Genomic DNA, 17,647 nt, shown 5'->3' on the forward strand with positions numbered 1-17,647 from the left:
TGTTAACATTTAATAAAAAAAAAACTATATATATTCTGTTTGACAATTGATTATGTTCTTCTCTCCCTTCAGGATCAGGCCCATGCCCATGCACCCAGGTCAGAGCCAGCAGTATATTGTAAAGCCCAAATACTACCACACACACACCACGCACACACAGACGCATGTCCAGTCCCAACCTGAGCGGCCTATCCCCCTCACAGTGGGACACAACCCCATCCATGGTAAGTAAGTCACCTTACAGTTCACCTTTTACTTTCATTTGGATGCTATATGTTAATGATGGTCTTGAAGAGTGAAAATTTTAACTTTGGTGATGATCTCTGCATTATACTACCTTCTAGGCAGACATTGGTTTCAATTAATGTCACTGTTGTCTGAAAATATCTTCAGAGATCTGATGCTACTTGAGGTCCATCACAGTGTACAACATTAGTGCTTGTATTATTACCAAAAGTTACCAGGCTTTCATTTTTAGAAATACTATACCAAACATGATCACTTTGATGGCTTACCTGTCTCAAGACAGTATCAGGAATTATTTGAAAACCAATGGGTGCCTGCAAGGAAGGAAAAACACAACGAAAACTTAGGCATTACATAATACTATGAAAAGTCAACTAGGTCTCACTCCGAAGTCACTGTTGTACCGACGTATTGCGTTTATGTTGAAAGAGCCTGTACGGATACTGTACATTTCCTGTGTAAGTGTATTTTGAAAACAGACAATGCATCTAACAGGCTGAAGTTGACACAATGTGTGAGGACGTCAACATTCAACCAACCCAGGGACCTGCAAGGTACCTATGATACACACTGGTACCCAGGGTACCTTGTACATCATGGCCTCTAGTTTCCCGGCTCGGCGCAGGGTGGCAAACCCCGCGCAGAGCTAGTTTCGAGCAGCGCAACCTGAGGCGCGCTCAGTTTGGTAGTTTGGCAGACCGAGGTGCACTAAGATGGGTGTGGCGGCGCAGCAGGGGGAGGTGTCGACAGATCCAGCTTGGCGCAGTGACAGTCTCGTGCCAGAAGGCTTCACCGAAGGTGCGCTAAAAGCTTGCCAGCTGAAACCAGGTCTACTGTCAGTGCAGGCGGAGTGCAGCCGGTGTAAGCCGAAGTTTGGCTAACGGGCGGACGGTGCGTACACGTCACCAAAACCTCACAGGCAGGTTTCCAGAATGTCAGGCACATTAACAATGCAATAAATACCCAAAAAAAACACTATTCAATGCGACTATCTGCAATCAGCACATAAATGTATCTCTATATCAACTGTCCCGTCACATCTGATGTCAGATCAAAGGGGTTTGGCACGTTTGGCACGCGTAATGGAAATCCAACCTGATTTGATTAATACAGCTACAAACTAATGAGTTCACATCCCTCTCAGCCAACCACAAACAGCCACGCATCAGATAGGGAGTATATATTCAGCATCTGTCATCTTAGAAAAGTCAAAAGAAAAGAAACAGAGTGAGACTGCGAGAGAGAAAGAGAGAGCGCGCGTGCACGAGAGAAACGCAACATTGATTTACAATTGTGGTGACCTCCTCCCAGGCTACCTTTGCATCATCAGCCCGTGGAGGTCTGCTCGCAGTTCCGTATATTCGGACACTGTGAGCTTGGACCTCCCGGACCAAAACATCAGTTTCCTCCTGGGAGAAGTTTGGCCGTCTGACGCTGCTGCTCTCTTCTGCCATGGCGAATTGAGTAAACTCTCAGTACGCCTTTGCGCGGCGCATTTAAGAGCGAGGAGAGGGGCTCATGTGATTGGTGTGATGTGAATTGGCTGTGTAAAACCCACTCCACGCCTTCTCTCCTCCCTCTTTCTGACTTGCGCAGGTAGGAGGGACGGAGGTGGGAAAGAGGAGTAGCTGCACCAGCATGTATGGTGTGCCAAACTTGCAAAATCCGCCCGGCCACACCCAGCTGGCGAAGTGCAGGTGTGCTGCGCCTCTGTTGAAATGCAGGGCTGCCAAGAGAAGCATGTAGAAAAAGTACAATGAAAGAAATACTAAACAGTGTCATAGGCAACAATAACAATAATGACGAGAGAAAACAGCAGGGTCAACACTGAGAAGGAAGAGCCACTGCACTGGAGTAAGAGCAGAGAGGAAGATGTAAAGACACACACACATATACAAAGAAAGATGAAAATATACATGGCATTTAATAGCCACAACAGATACACATGTAGAATCTAGCCTAAACCAATCAAAGTTGTACCCACCTGCATCACACTCAGATGTGTAATAATCTTCCTAATCTTATCTTCCTACATGATGCAATTTAATGGAGTGTGGTATGTAGGCTATAGCTCATTGTAGATAAGAGTATAGTTTCATTACCTGATGAACGATGCAAGGGTCTGATGTTACACTAAGTTATAGAGTGCAGCACAGATAGTGAGGAGCCATTGGAAAGGCCTCTTGGTCCGAATCATCAAGGACTGCAGGCGGTGCATCTCCACTTGCAGCATCTCCCAAAACCTTATAGCACACCAACATGCTAGCTACAATATTTTTGAAGGCTTCCCAGTCCAATGGGTGTCATGCCATTGCCCTATAGGCTAAGGGCATGCCTGAGGGGATGAAATGTATAGGCTACAGGCGTTTACCAGTCTATAAAAGTGTTAGCAAACGTTGGTTACCAATTACGCCTTACATTAATTAATAGTTAACGTTAATGTTCCATTATGCTGGCAATTTCACACTTTACACTCACGTTAACATGATCCTGCATGAGATTAATGGTGCTTTCACGTCACTTTCACTCTCAGTTTTGAGAGATTAGTCTACCTACCATTTCATCCCTCGTCACTTCGTGTTTTGTGGTTCACATCCGGGTTAGAGCAACGCCGGCGTCTGGACTGTTGACTGCTGCTTCTGTCCCGGTCCGTGTCTAATGTTTCGTGTGCTCGTCTTTTGTTTTGTTTTAATTCCACGTCTCTGTTACTTTACCTGTTTAAGTAAGTCTCCGTGCTTCTCCAGCCCACCGTGCTTCTCTCCAGTCCCGCTCCATTCCCACTCATCTGTTCCCTTACTCCTGGACTATTAGCTACGTTAGCCAGCTAGCTAACAGCTGGCTAAACTTCACCACCACTGGATCCATCTGTCTCCCGGCTTCGAGTGTGTGGATCACTCGCTCTGGGCTCGGGTGAGTATGTTGTGTGTTTGTGGTGGTGATTGTGTCAACCCGGACCGACCTGTTGCGTGCCTCACTGACAACACTAGCCCAGCTGTCTGGCTATCCAGCCGACGTTCTCGGGGGGAGCCTTCACTCCCTGCCAGCTCATCTGCTGTGACCTAGCTGAGTGCCGACATGGCACAGCGGGGCTTGCCTGCCGCATGGGTACGGTCTGGGGCAGCCAACATCACTCACTTCACTAACTTTAACACCTGGTCCACTGCTGCTTCCACACAACTCACTGCCTACCAGTTTCTAGCTAATCAGCTACTAGCCACTGCTAATATACTACCCGGACTACTCTCATCTGCTGTCACGTCTCATCTCCCCCTTGGATTATCACTCCTGCTACTCCAGGCTACTATTCCATCAACTTCTCGCCCACTCACCTACACTCCTGTTGACCTTCACTGTCTCAACAACAATCACCGTCTCCCTGCTGCTGCTGCCACCGCAGCGAGCAAAGCTGGGATCCTTCGCCAACGCCGCTACATCCACCGAGGTTCTGGTCCCTCTCGCAACCGACACTTCCCTGATGGCTCACCTATCCCCTCACTCTGGACTAACTCTCGCCCCCCTGTCATCCCCACCTACCGCACTGCCAACCCCAACAACCCCTCCCCCCCATCTCCCTGGCACTGCTGTACTGTCGCTCCCTCTTCAACAAATCACCTGTTTTATCTGAACTGGACAATAACATTGACCTGCTTCTCCTCTGTGAAACATGGCAGCAGCCCCTGGACTTCTACACTCTCAATCAAGCCACTCCCTCCAACTACAGTTACATTGCCAAACCCCGCCTCTCCGGGCGAGGGGGAGGTGTTGCTGTTCTTCACAAACAATCCCTACCCATCACTGAACTGAACCTCAACCTCCCATCTATCTCATCCTTCGAACACCTCGCCTTCTCCCTCCCCAACTCTATTACCACTGTTCTAATCTACCGTCCCCTGAAGCCACACCCCTCTTTTCTCTCTGAACTGTCTGAACTCCTCACTATTGCATCCTCTCTCTCTTCCTGCCTCCTACTTACCGGTGACTTCAACATCCACATTGATCAGCCCAACGCCCCACTGACGTCTGACTTCGTCTCTCTCCTTGACTGCTTCCACCTTACCCAACACATCGACTTCCCCACCCATACCAAAGGCCCCACTCTGGACATAGTTTGCTCCTCCTTCCTACCCATCTCTAACCCCCATCCCCTTCCCTTCCCACTCTCTGATCATCTCTGCATCCTCTTCTCCGCCCCTCTACCCTCACCCCATAATCCCAAAAAATGCACCATCTCCTACCGCAACATCAAGGCAGTCAACCCACCCACGCTCTCCCCGCTCATTTCCTCTGCCTTCCCCTCCAGACTCTGCCCCCTCCTTCCTCGACGACTATGCCATCATGCTTAACTCCATCCTTTCTGACTCTCTCGACTCCCTAGCCTCCTGGAAAACCTCCTCTGTCTCATTCACCAACCCCGCCCCCTGGTACACCCCGGAACTCCACACCATGAAACAGACTGGCCGTCAACTCGAACGACTATACAAACGAACCTGCCTCACTGTTCACGCCGAAGCCTACAAACAACACATCTCCTCCTACCGTGATGCTCTCCAAGCTGCCAAATCCGCCCACTTTTCCACCCTCATCAACAGCACCACCCGGAACCCCCGCATCATGTTCTCCACCGTCAACAAACTGCTCCAACCACCGGACATCAATCCACCCTCCTCTCCTGACCTCTGCAACTCTTTCTTCCTCGCCTTCAACAATAAAATCTCCCAAATCAACAGCTCCCTGACTGCCACCATCAGCAACTCCACCCCCAGACACCGGTGCCCTCAACATCCTGTTACTACTTGACCTCAGCGCAGCCTTTGACACAGTGAACCATTCCATCCTCCTACAAAGGCTGCGCCAACAGGGTGTTGAGGGCACTGCACTCGACTGGCTCACCTCCTACCTCACCGACAGGCAACAGTTTGTCTCCCTGTCTGGCCACACATCCACCTTCTCCCCAGTTACGCAGGGGGTCCCTCGGGGCTCAGTCCTCGGCCCCCTCCTCTTCATCTGCTACCTCTTCCCCCTTGGTCACATCATCTGCAAACTCAGCCTGGACTTCCACTGTTACGCTGACGACACCCAGATCTACATCACCACCAAACCCACCTAAAACCCTCCCCTCACCCACATCGAAACCTGCATCTCTACAATACAAACATGGCTGACTCACAACTTCCTCAAACTCAACAGTGGCAAAACATAGCTTCTCCTCTTAGGCACCAAATCCACTCTCAACAAAACTGGACCCATCTCACTCACTATGGACACCTCGACCATCACCCCCTCCCCCCGGCATGCAATCTCGGCGTTATCCTGGACCCCACCCTCTCCTTCGATCACCATGTCAGCTCCATCGTCAAGACCTCCTACTTCCACCTCCGCCGCATCGCCAAAATCAGACACTGCCTCTCTCCCCCTGCTGCTGAATCCCTCATCCACGCCTTCATCTCCTCCTGCCTCGACTATTGCAACTCCCTCCTGACTGGCATCACCTCCCATTCCCTCCATAGACTCCAAATGGTTCAAAACTCTGCGGCCCGCCTCCTTACCCACACCCGGTCCCGTGAACACATCACTCCCGGTCTCCACAAATAACCACGTTCTTCGTTGCTGATGCTGCAGTGAAGTCCCGTCTCCTCACTTGGACAAAGTGCACCCACGCACGAAAAGTGGCACTTTCCCTATTTGTTGGAAAAGTATGAACTCTATGTCCATATAGACTAGAGTTTGTGCAGCCTCCACAAATGCAGTATCTCACCATTATGTGAAAAGCCGGACAAAACTTGCTATTAAGAAACAAACGGAGAGCTAAACTAGCCAAACTACTACTGTGCAGTTTACTGTATGCTGAAGGGTCAGGACAACTCCCCCATGGTACGTCATCACTGTGAATATGAAAAACTTTTGGCGCAAGCCTCAGAAACCCACAATTTTCACCACATTTTTGCCCTTTTTATCTGTGAAGATGAATTTCTTTAATTATTTTTTGGGTATAGTTGGCCCTAATCAAAAGCTCAGAAATGTAAATCCATAAAAAAGTCATAAAAATTTTCAACCTTAAATACACTGACACAACATGCCAAACTGGCTGCATGTGACAGATCGTTCCTCCCTGCCACTGCATACCGAAATATCATCAGGTCAGCACTATTGCTCCCACATTACCATTAAGATGTGAATCTCTCAAAGGGGAAATCAGTTCCATCAGTCTTTTTCCAGGTGTTGGGGAGTAAAAAATTGTATAAAGCTTTTTATCTCAGAAGGAGCTCCTGATAAAGCTCGACCAACACTGGCCTCTAGTTTCGCAGACCGGGCGAGGCGGGGGCGCAGCGCACCTGCGCTTCGCCAGCTGGGTGTGGCCAGGCGGAGTTTGCAAGTTTGGCACACCATGCGCCTGGCGCAGCTACTCCACTTTCCCACCTCCGTCCTACCTGTGAACGTCGGAAAGAGGGAGGAGAGAAGGCGTGGAGTGGGTTTTACACAGCCGATTCACATCATACCAATCAAATGAGCCCCTCTCCTCGCCCTTAAATGCGCCGCGCAAAGGCGTAATGAGAGTTTAGCCTGCGTCAGCTGGCAGATGCAGCCGAGTGCCTGCTGCCGCAGGGTACGGCCACGGTCCCATCCCAGGTGGCAATTAAGGCCACACAAGCGTAGAGCTGTCGCTAACCAGAGGAGAGGAAGAAGAGGAAGAGGGGGGGAACAATAAATAAAATAAATTGAATGTTGAAATAATTTGTTTTGGGTGATTTGTTGTAGCCTATATTTAATGTGATTGAGTAAATTTACACCATAAATGTGAGAATGGATGTACAGGGAAATACTCAGACAGAGCTGTGCAGCCAGGTGGTCTCTCCTCTCCCGTGTGCCCTGATGCTATTCCTGCTGATTTGGCACATGCAGTTCGGCCTCTCTCTGTGTAAGTCCTCCTCCTCCTCGCAATAATGTACTCCATCTTTGTAGATCACGTTAAGCAAGAACATTTTAACATTTGTATAGGCAATCACATGAAGCACGTAAACCCTTAAGACACCGAAGATAACAATTTGTTGACAGCGTTTCTCTCATGCACGCACGCTCTCTCTTTCTCTCTCGCAGTTTCACTCTGTTTCTTTTCTTTTGACTTTTCTAAGATGACAGATGCTGAATATATACTCCCTATCTGATGCTGTGGCTGTTTGTGGTTGGCTGAGAGGGATGTGAGCTCATTAGTTTGCAGCTGTGTTAATCAAATCAGGTTGGGTTTCCATTACGCGTGCCATACGTGCCAAACAGTGCCAGTGCCCTTTGATCTGACATCAGATGTGACGGGACAGTCGATATAGAGATACATTTATGTGCTGATTGCAGATAGTTGCATTGAATAGTGTTTTTTGGGTATTTTTTGCATCGTTAATGTGCCTGATATTCTGGAAACCTGCCTGTGAGGTTTCAGTGACGTGTGCGCACTGTCCGCCGGTCAGCCAAACTTCGGCTTACACCGGCTGCGCTCCGCCTGCACTGACAGTAGACCTGGTTTCAGCTGGCGAGCTTTTAGCGCACCTTCAGTGAAGCCTTTTGGCACGAAACTGTCACTGTGCCAAGCTGGATCTGTCAACACCTCCCCCTGCTGCGCCGCCACACCCATCTCAGCGCACCTCGGTCTGCCAAACTACCAAACTGAGCGCGCATCGGGTTGCGGTGCTCGAAACTAACTCTGCATGGGTTTGCCACCCTGCGCCACCCTGCACCGCGCCGGGAAACTCGACGCCACTGTCTCAAGTACATTTACAAAGACTACAAGTTTGAAAATGAAAAAAACTTGGGGTGTGGAGTTAGAAAGAAATGAGCTTTGTGGCCCACTTCTCATCTATGAATGAGGCTACATAAGCTGCTGGTAGTATAACACAAATATCCAAATGAAACAGGGGCAGTTGAGTTGCGTTGTGGGTAATGTAGGTGCCACCTTATGACAAGGAAAAAGGATGATAACTCTGGTTCTGCTGCCTCAGCTTTGATACTTTTTGAAACTGTCCCAACATGAGTCTGATAATGTTACATGAGTGCACTGACATCTCTGTGTTATATCGCTTTAAGAACATGTGCTTCTGTTTGGCTAGGATTGTGTATTTAGAAAGGTGCATGTGAATTTATAATTAATTACATATAGCTCTGTTTTCAAAGTCAAACTTATTCTTGTGTATCCCAGGAAAAGCATGACATATTCCGAGGAAGTAATCATTTTAAAACCGCTGGGAAACCTGCATCATTTATTTATACACACACCACACACAAAGATACACAGAACACATGACGTGCTTTCACACTGTGAGGATTCGGAGAGAATACGGAGCTTGCAATTGGGTGGAAACAGGATTTGTTCAAATTGCAGCTCCAGCAGTAATGGCATGAAGACTTAAGCATTGCCTGCTGCCTGAGGCTGTCGAAAATGAGTTATTAGTCTCATTTTCTGTGGGAAATTTCAGAAAAAAGGCAGAGTAAAAGAGTTAGGGTGGAAGAGATGGAATAAAATAAGTGTCGTCTGGGGGACAACCCCTCAGTTTGCTAAAACAACAAGGGCCTGGGTGGATACGAATGGGGGAAGGCTGTCAGCAGTGGAGCCTCTGAATACCTGTTATCTACCCCCCTGATAAAGTCTCTGCTACTCAACAGCCTTCCAACAGAAGAAACATTATCTCCTATTTATGGTTTGAAGTGGAACTCTAGTGCTAAATGGCAGCTGACACACAAGGGCATGAATGGAAACTGCCAGACACCTTTCAATTTGTTACTTCCCTGTACCTTGTATGTATTTATAGACAAACAGCTAATACACCAATACACCATATTTCCCTCCACCTTTAGCTATGTAAGGCTTAGGTTCCTCTGACGGCTGCCATTGGCTTGTGGCATTCACATTTTTATGAGACACATTTTATTTCTGAGCTGCACAAACCATTTAGAGACAAAAAAACATTTCTGGACCAACTTTGGCTGACAGTCAAACTCTTATAGATCTGACAGATCAACAACAGCTATAATTCACCAGCTCGTGGTTGGGTATTGTGGCTTGTCATAAATTCAAGGCCGAACTCCAACGTCAGACTTGCCAGTATGCATCTATGAATAAGTCAATATTTTTCAAAGAATCTGTAGGCTGCAGTTTGAGTGGTTGTGCCTCTGGCCACAGCGAGACGGACAGATTTGGGGATATTAAAGGGGAGGTCAGTAGACAGAGCAGTGTTGATGCTTGGTTTTACAGTACTGTAGACTCAAGCAGACCCAGACGTGGACACAGTGACCCAGACCCAGTTTCAAAATAACCTCCTCAGCTCAGTTTAATTTCAGCTAGCAGTTTGTAAATGCCAGAGAAATGGCCAGACATCAAAGGAAGAGAAATAGGACATAAACACATATATCGAGAGTAGACAGCTGCCAACATTTCCAAATCATTCATATTCAATACATGTGTTGGAAGAGAGGAGACAAATGGTAGCTGGCTGGTAGATGATAGCTGGTATTATAAATGTCTTCTTAATAAATATGTAGCAAAGTCTTGTCTTTTTAAAGGCTTGCCTTATTTGAAGTACAGCTCATGGCCTACCAGAATGTGGTCTTAAATGGTCTGAGGGTTCATTTATTGAACCAGTGCTCCTCTCTGAATGAGGCCCAGGCGATCCACTATAGTGTCAACACAAGTCCCTGCAAGTGGCTTTACAAACACCAAGCTTGAAAGTCCAGTGTATAGGATTTAAGGGGATACAATGGCACGATATTATCACAATACAATATTATTGCAATATTGGGATATTGTGATGAAATAAATTGCGATATATTGCGATTTATTACCTTTTTTTCCCAACTGCAAAATATTTCCCCAAAGGAAAACTTTGTCAACATCAGTTTCATCAGATAAAGTTTTCAGTCTGTCCATCTGACTTTAACCATTTTTATTGCAGCAAAATGTGATGCAAAGCAAGCAGACTGATCACCATCATCATAAAACCTGTCAGAAATGCTGCATACACCTGACAAACTGTACTGTTGGCAGATTTAACGTCCTCTGTGAGGCCAGATTAAGCGCGTGAGTGAAACACTTCACATGCAGATATCCCGCTGACTGAATGGCAACACCCATGTTAGAAGAGTTATCTGTTACAACCACAATCTCATATTCTTGTGCTGCATATTGCAGGAGATGTAACTTTCATTAATTGCTCTAGTTTGAAGGACGTGAGACAGCAGTCGCCAGTTTGCTGTGAGATAATGTGCCGTTATAGTCATATATGAATCCACTGACCTTGAAGTCCAGGCGTCACAAGTTATTGCCACCCTTCCTGCTGTATTCAAAGATTCCTCAACTTCGTGCTTCATTTGTGTGTAGAGCTTGGGTATGGCCGTGTCAGTGAAAAAAACATTGGAACGGAGACACATACCTGGGTTCCAGTGTTTCTAGTATGTAACAAAAGCCTTTGTTTTCAACAACGCTGTATGGACGTAGATCTTTGCACATGAAGTAGGTGATGGGCTGTGTTATTTTCTTTGCTCTCTCAGAGTTGGATGATATAGATGGTATGGTGTTAAAAAAATCCAAAATCAGTCCAGATGTTTGAGTTAAATGCAGACGGCATGTTTCTGATTTTGTTTCTTCCTGCCAAATACTGCTGACTGAGACCTCTGCTGACCTCATCAGGAAATAAAACATCAGCGCCATCTAGTGGAACAAAAAAGCAGTTGATTTTAATATTCTAGTACCAAAAGTTGTATTAAAATGTGTATTTGCAAAAATTTAAGTTAAAAGAATGTCTCATACCTACCAACTAACTAAAAAACTAAGATAAGACTGTCTGTCTGTCTTCTTGTTCAGAGTTGCTCTGAGCCTAAAAATATCTAGCAAAGAGTCTTAGCTTAAGAGTGATTTAGGAAAGTTGTAAGTTGGGAGCTCTCTGAGAGTGTTCTCAGAATGTTTGTGAATACGGCCCCTGGATCTTAAGCTATCAGAGAAAAAAATGAGCTCACATCAGCGAGTGCTGGGCTAGCAGCCCTTGTCAGACAACCCAAATTTTGTTGAAGAAACACTGATTTGTGACACAAAACTGCTTTATTCTGTGTCTTTACCTGTCTAAATCACTGGGTCCATTTTTGTTGGACAAGAAGAGACCTCTGTGGATAATTCAGCTCATGGTAAAACCCTCCTGAACATCTGGATCAGAAAAAAGATGAGCACACATTTGCAGGTGCCGGGCTTGCGGGTCGTCTCTGACATGCCAAACAGCATTGGAGAAACACTGATTTATAACGTCAAATTCAGTGTTGTCTACCAGTTTAAATCACGACATCTGTTTGTTTTGGAGAGGAAGAGACCATTCGTTCATTTTCCATAACCGCTTATCCTGGGGGCTGGAGCCAATCCTAGCGGAGAGGGTGAGAGGCGGGGTACACCCTGGACAGATCACCAGACTACTACAGGACTGACACATGGAAGGTTTGAACCAGGAACCCTCTTGCTGTGAGGTGAAAATTCAAACCACTGCACCACTGTGCCACCCCCCGATGGATAACTCAGGCTCCTATTAAAACCTCCTGAACAATGAACACTAAAGGATTTCTAACTGGGAGAAGTTTCAGCTGGTTGTAATCTGCTATCATCACCCCTAGATGACACTAAATTCCCCTAAATCATACACACTGTTGAAAGTGGAGAAATAATTGAGAAATCATCTTGACAAACTTTTTGGTATCGATTTGATTGTAATTACTTTATTTATTTGATTATTTATGATATCATATGTTTTATTTTATAAATTACACTCCAGTCATGTATTGGTTGTCTACATATCAAATGTCTACCAAGTATGACCATAGTGTTATAGTTTACACATAGAGATGATCAGATGAAATGAATGTTTCTCTCCTTGTTAAGCTGACGTCAATTCTTACAAGTTTTTCCTTTTTCAGTCACTGAAAGAGGAGTCAACTTCATATTTAACTTATCTATAGTAAAACACACTGTGTATGGGGTTGGGCTTCAGTAGCATTTTATTGAGTTTAAATCTAATGTTACATCTGCCTATCAAATCTAAAACTTTCCAAATTCCATACCAAATACATTTGGGGTTTGCAGTTTCAACATTAATATGCAGTGTAGCCTACTAACTTGGCTACTGGACTCACTGATATTATACAGAAGTTTAACTGAGAGATTCCAGCTGCTGAAATTGATATGACTCTTTAGAACCACAAAATGATGGTCTTATGATTGAAAAGTGGTGTCACAGAGTGGTGATTTTTTATCCAACCAACAATCTTCCACTGGATGCAGACATTGGCTTGCTAAAAACATTTGTAGCCAATTTTATTTTTGGCCTTGTGGCAAGTTGCTTGTGGCATAAACATGTGCCAGGTGCAACAAGTCCTCCAACCCATATGACCACGTAAGTCGTATGTTCCTACTTCTGAATACGACACACAGGAGCATTTTAAACACGTGGATAACATTATGAAATGGTTGCAGTTGCACCATAACTTCTTGGTTAGGTTTAGAAAAAAAATCAGGGTTTGGCTAACGATAAGAATGTGTGTTGTATGGTAAAAGGACTTCCAACCACTCAAAGTGCTTTTACACTACATGATGACTTCACCCATTCACACACATTCATACCCTGGTGACCGAAGCTACCATACAAGTTGCCACCTGCTCAACAGTTAAACATTCACCAACACTCAGACAGTGATGGCACAGCCATTGGGAGCATTTCGGGCTTCAGTCTCTTGCCCAAGGATTCAAAGGAGCAAAGCTGTTTGCCACTGTGTATTCAGTCCTTGTCTCCAAAGTCTCAAAAGTCAACTTAATGGGAGAGTGGATGTTTAGCAGTTGTGAGTGTCTAGGGAGGGTCTAGCTCACTCTTGTCACAGCCAATGCTTGCAGGACTGCATTTGTGAACGCAAAGCAGAAATGGTCTCATGAGGAGGATGAAGAGCTTTTTTGCTTGCAGATACTGATTTTCATGCTTGTATCAAATGCACGCGTCTAGTTTTTGTGAGGACAGGTTTTGAGACTATTTAAATACGTTAAGCAGTACTGTGTAAAACCTGGTCAAGCCAGCTGCTGCCTGGATTTTGATGCACATCTGTTTGTGCTGTTATGGTAACAGCAGCCAAGAAGGATGGAGAAAGACAGCAACAAATTTGTTAAACATCATACACCGATCAGCTAAAAGATTAAAACCATTGGTGGGTGAAGTGAATAATATTGATCATCTTGTTACAGTGCAATTTTCTGCTGGGAAACCTTGGGTCCTGGCATTCATACTTGACGTGCTCCACCCACCTGAACACCATTGCAGACAAAATTAACCCCCTCGTGACAACGGTACTTATCGATGGCAGTGGCCCCCCAGCAAGACAATACACTATGCCACATTACAAAAACTGCTCAGGCATGGGCGTTGACCTGACCTTCAAATACCCCAGATCCTAACCTGATTGAACATTTGAAGGACATGCTGGTACCCCAGAGATACCCCCGATCCATGGTCGGTGCTCCTTGGACCAGACTTGGCTCTGACCTGCTCAGGCATGGATACAGGACCTCTGGAGGATGTTGCTTGGTGTCTGGCTGCAGGGCATTGGCTTCAGATCTTTTGAGTCCTGTGGGTTGTGAGGTTGTGTTGTGCCGTACAAGGATTTATAACAAAGGCCTACACTTTATCCATAAACTTTTGGGCCTACATGTAACAATCAAAGCCTGAGACCACATGTTGGCGCCCAAAAGAACAAAGGAATCAGTCAACCCCCTTTCTCTGTGCGAATCAGCTGATTCAACCCCAACACAGCACCCCAGCTGACCAGCAGAGGTCCCTTGAAATACACAGCTCCCATTGGGTGAAATCCGCCACGGCCAACCCCGCACCGGTGACGTCACGCCGGGGTATATCATCACAAAGCGTACCTGAGGGAAACGCTTCTGGCTGTGATCCTCATAGCTAATAGAAGTACCCGCAACTGTTCCTAAAGCTTAGCAACTCGTCCCACGTGGCGAACGCTTTAGAAAGAGTTATTACTGTGCACAGTTAGACGCGTTTTAGGCCTACGGATTTCCCTCGCTGGTCGAGCTGATCTCCTCTCCTCTCCCTCACTCTGTGCGCCGAGGAACACAGAATAGCCTGGTACGAGACCACGGATTGACCCTCTCACCCGGATGCCCGCGGATGCGAAGTTTGGTAGATAACAAGGACTGCCTGCTTCAAGAAGAAGGACAAGGACCCCCTTCTTTCCCCGAGTGATTCCCCGCTACGAGCCGGAATTAACTCGCCTCGTCAGAAACTTGCCCCCTCGCCGAGGACCCGTTAGCCGCTGTGAGCCGCTAACCACTTCACCTCTGCCGTAACAAAGGACGCGCGAGGAACGACCGACACATCACTCCACCTTCTGCAACAGTAAGAGGCTTTAGCTCTGGGCAGATAGCAGTTAGTGTGTGTTTTCTTTTTAAGTTTGTAAGGGCTTGTTGATATGGACCGCCGCGTCCGATTTTGGCTGCACTGATATTGTAAAAATATTGCCTGTGTTGCTGCTGTCTGTTATTCTCCTGCCCGTTGGTGTCTGCTTGTAATACGTAGTGATCCGACTCGCCGGACCGCTTATTGTGTCGCCGCACGCCGGATTGATCAGTACTTCGCTGTGTTGGTTCAATGTCCAGATTCACGCCGCCACCAGCTGAGCCGAGCGCGTCTCGCGTAACACAGACGGGTTACTGCATCTCAATACCGCCTGCGTGACCACACTCCTGAGTGCTTCCTTTCCTCTCTTCCACTAACCTACACTTGGAGCCGAGCAATTCGAACTTCCCTCTCTACCGGCTCCCCTCCTTTTTCTGAGTGCGTGCTTTCTTGGCAAGCCGCCGTTGCGTGACGTAGCTCGCAGCGTCACAGCTGCCATCTTGCTACGCTCACACGCCTCTCTCTCTCACACACCCACTCGCTCAGACACACACACACACACACACACACACACATTCTCGCTCACTCACCCACTTTCTCCCACACCCTCATACACACACACACACACACGCACACACGCACACACCCTTCTTGATGCTTGCTGGTTGATTCGGTAATGTTTTATAGTTGATAGGGTTTATAGAGCAGTGTTGATGTTGGTTGTAAATTAATGTCATCAGTGTGAATAAACCCTGTTATACTGCAAAGAGAAGTTGCTTTGGTTTTTCATTGTACACTGTGATGAAGCTGGTTGACAAAGTCAGTGCCTGAGCTCCACTCCTTCCTGTTCATCTTATAGTTGCTGATATCTCCCTAGAATTAGCTTCCTAAGTGAACACTCTTGAGACTGAATTTACGTCTGATCATTGGTCCGGTTTTCCCAGTGGTGCCCCGCTGTAAGCTAATTTGATTATTATGCTTATGTAATAATTAATTAATTATTAATTAATTAATCAAATATTTTAATAATCCATAATTAATATTAATAATTATGAATTATAGCCAATGATCATATTTAGCTCCTCCTCTTCCCAACAGGTTGGGTACCAGCATGTCCCACAGATGTTTGATCACATGGGGATCTGGGGAATTTGGAGGCCAGGTTGATGCCTTCACCTCTTTGTCACGTTCCTCAGGCCATTCCTGAGCAGTTTTTGTGGTGTGGCATGGCGCATTGCCCTGCTGGGGGGCCACAGCTACTGGGGAGTGCCGTTGCCAGAATGGGGAGTGCCTGGTCTGCACTGGTGTTTAAGTGGGTGATGCGTATCAGGTGGCATCCACACAAGTGTCAGGACCCAAGATTACCCAACAGAACATTGCATTGTAACAAGATGATCAATGTTGTTCACTTCACCTGTCAGTGGTTTTAATGTTTTGGCTGATCAGTGTATATCATTTATTAAGTCCTGTTGAATGTGTTACATCACCAAGTAAGTCCTGATAAGGCATAAAACATTTCCATATTAGGTTTACTCAGAAGCTAACAACCTCAAAATGTTCCTGAGACCAAAACTAATGTGATAGTTTCACTGTGCATTGCTTTACAGGGAAAGTCTGATCAAATGAGTAACGCACGTCTTACAATCTCAGTTGTAATTTGAACTCAGAAATTAAATAAATAAATATTTTAATTAAATTTTCATCATATCTGACCACAGCTGAGGTGGAGGTATGGGGAAAGAACAAATGATGCAGAAAAAAAAATTGGCGCAGGTGAAATATTTTTGGTGCACATCTTTTCAAAAGTTACATAAAAGTGCATGTACAGAAAAATAAAATATTTCAAGCCCTGACATAGTATTGAAGGTTCAGTTGGTGCATTCTTGCCAGTTTGATTCTTTCGACACTTTTCAAAATAGAGTTACACACCTGTGTGATAGTGGAGGGCTGCGTGTGTATGTAATGAGGTTGGGGCTCAACAAAACATTTACACCAGAGCCCCCATCAAGTATTTCTAACCAGTCCTCCGACCCACACGACCACATAGGTTGTATGTTTCGTCTGAATATGGCCCACAGGACCATTTCCTAAATTTGTGCACTAACAGGTGGATGACAGAATTTTTCCTATATGACCGTTAACAGTCGCAGTTTTAAACACATGGGTGCTGTTGCGAAATGGCTGCATCACAACTTCGTGGTTATGTTATAATAGGGCAGGGGGTGTCCTCAGGGAGAAGGAGTCTGTGGACCTTAGCCAATTCTGAAGATTTTCTTCAGTGTAGTAGTGCAGAGATTAGCTAGCTATTTAGAAAGGAATAGCTTAATATATACTATGGTGCAGAAGGCAGGAATACCAGGTTTTGCAGGGTGTTTAGAGCATATTAGCATGATCTGGCACCAGATTCAGACAGCGAAGATTAACAAAAGGGACCTGCATGTAATATTTTTAGATCTTGCAAATGCGTTTGGTTCAGTACCACATAGCCTCATTTGGAGTGCGTTTGACTAGTTAAAAGTACCACAGGTAGTTGTTAACTTAGTGAAAGCATATTTTAAGGATATTATGCAGAGATTGTAGGTTGTGTCCAAGTATGGGTTAGAGGCTAGAAATAGGTATTATGGCAGGGTGTACAATTTCTCCATTAGCATTTACTATGGTGATGGAAGTCATCATCAGGGCTTCCAAGTGGGTGGTAGGTGGAGAGAGACGGCAGAACGGGTTGCATCTTCCACCAGTTAGGGCTTACATGGATGACATGACACTGGTGACCACAACAATGCCATGTACAAAGAGGCTACTAGAGAAGGTAAATAAGAACCTCAAGTGGGCCAGCATGAAGATCAAGCCTAGTAAGTCTAGAAGCATCTCGATACATAGACGGAAGTTAAGTGATAGGAAGTTTGTCATAGATGATGAGGAAATCCCAACAATTAGGGAAAAGTCAGTAAAGAGCTTAGGTAGGTGGTACAATGTAGAGTTGAATG

The 17,647-nt window shown here is 45.8% G+C and overlaps 1 protein-coding gene across 4 annotated transcripts in view; it reads left to right on the forward strand.

The window, feature by feature from the left end:
- The window catches only part of ltbp1 (latent transforming growth factor beta binding protein 1), a 213,669-nt gene that overhangs the window by 72,865 nt on the left and 123,157 nt on the right, over nucleotides 1-17,647 (forward strand). For all 4 annotated transcript variants that reach the window (XM_049601156.1, XM_049601157.1, XM_049601158.1 and 1 more), the window contains exon 4: nucleotides 73-224. In XM_049601156.1, coding sequence (XP_049457113.1) covers nucleotides 73-224 — 152 coding nt within the window. The remainder of the gene's footprint in view (nucleotides 1-72; nucleotides 225-17,647) is intronic.

This window comes from Epinephelus fuscoguttatus, linkage group LG16 (assembly GCF_011397635.1).
Source record: "Epinephelus fuscoguttatus linkage group LG16, E.fuscoguttatus.final_Chr_v1".
Taxonomy (NCBI): Eukaryota; Metazoa; Chordata; class Actinopteri; order Perciformes; family Serranidae; genus Epinephelus; species Epinephelus fuscoguttatus.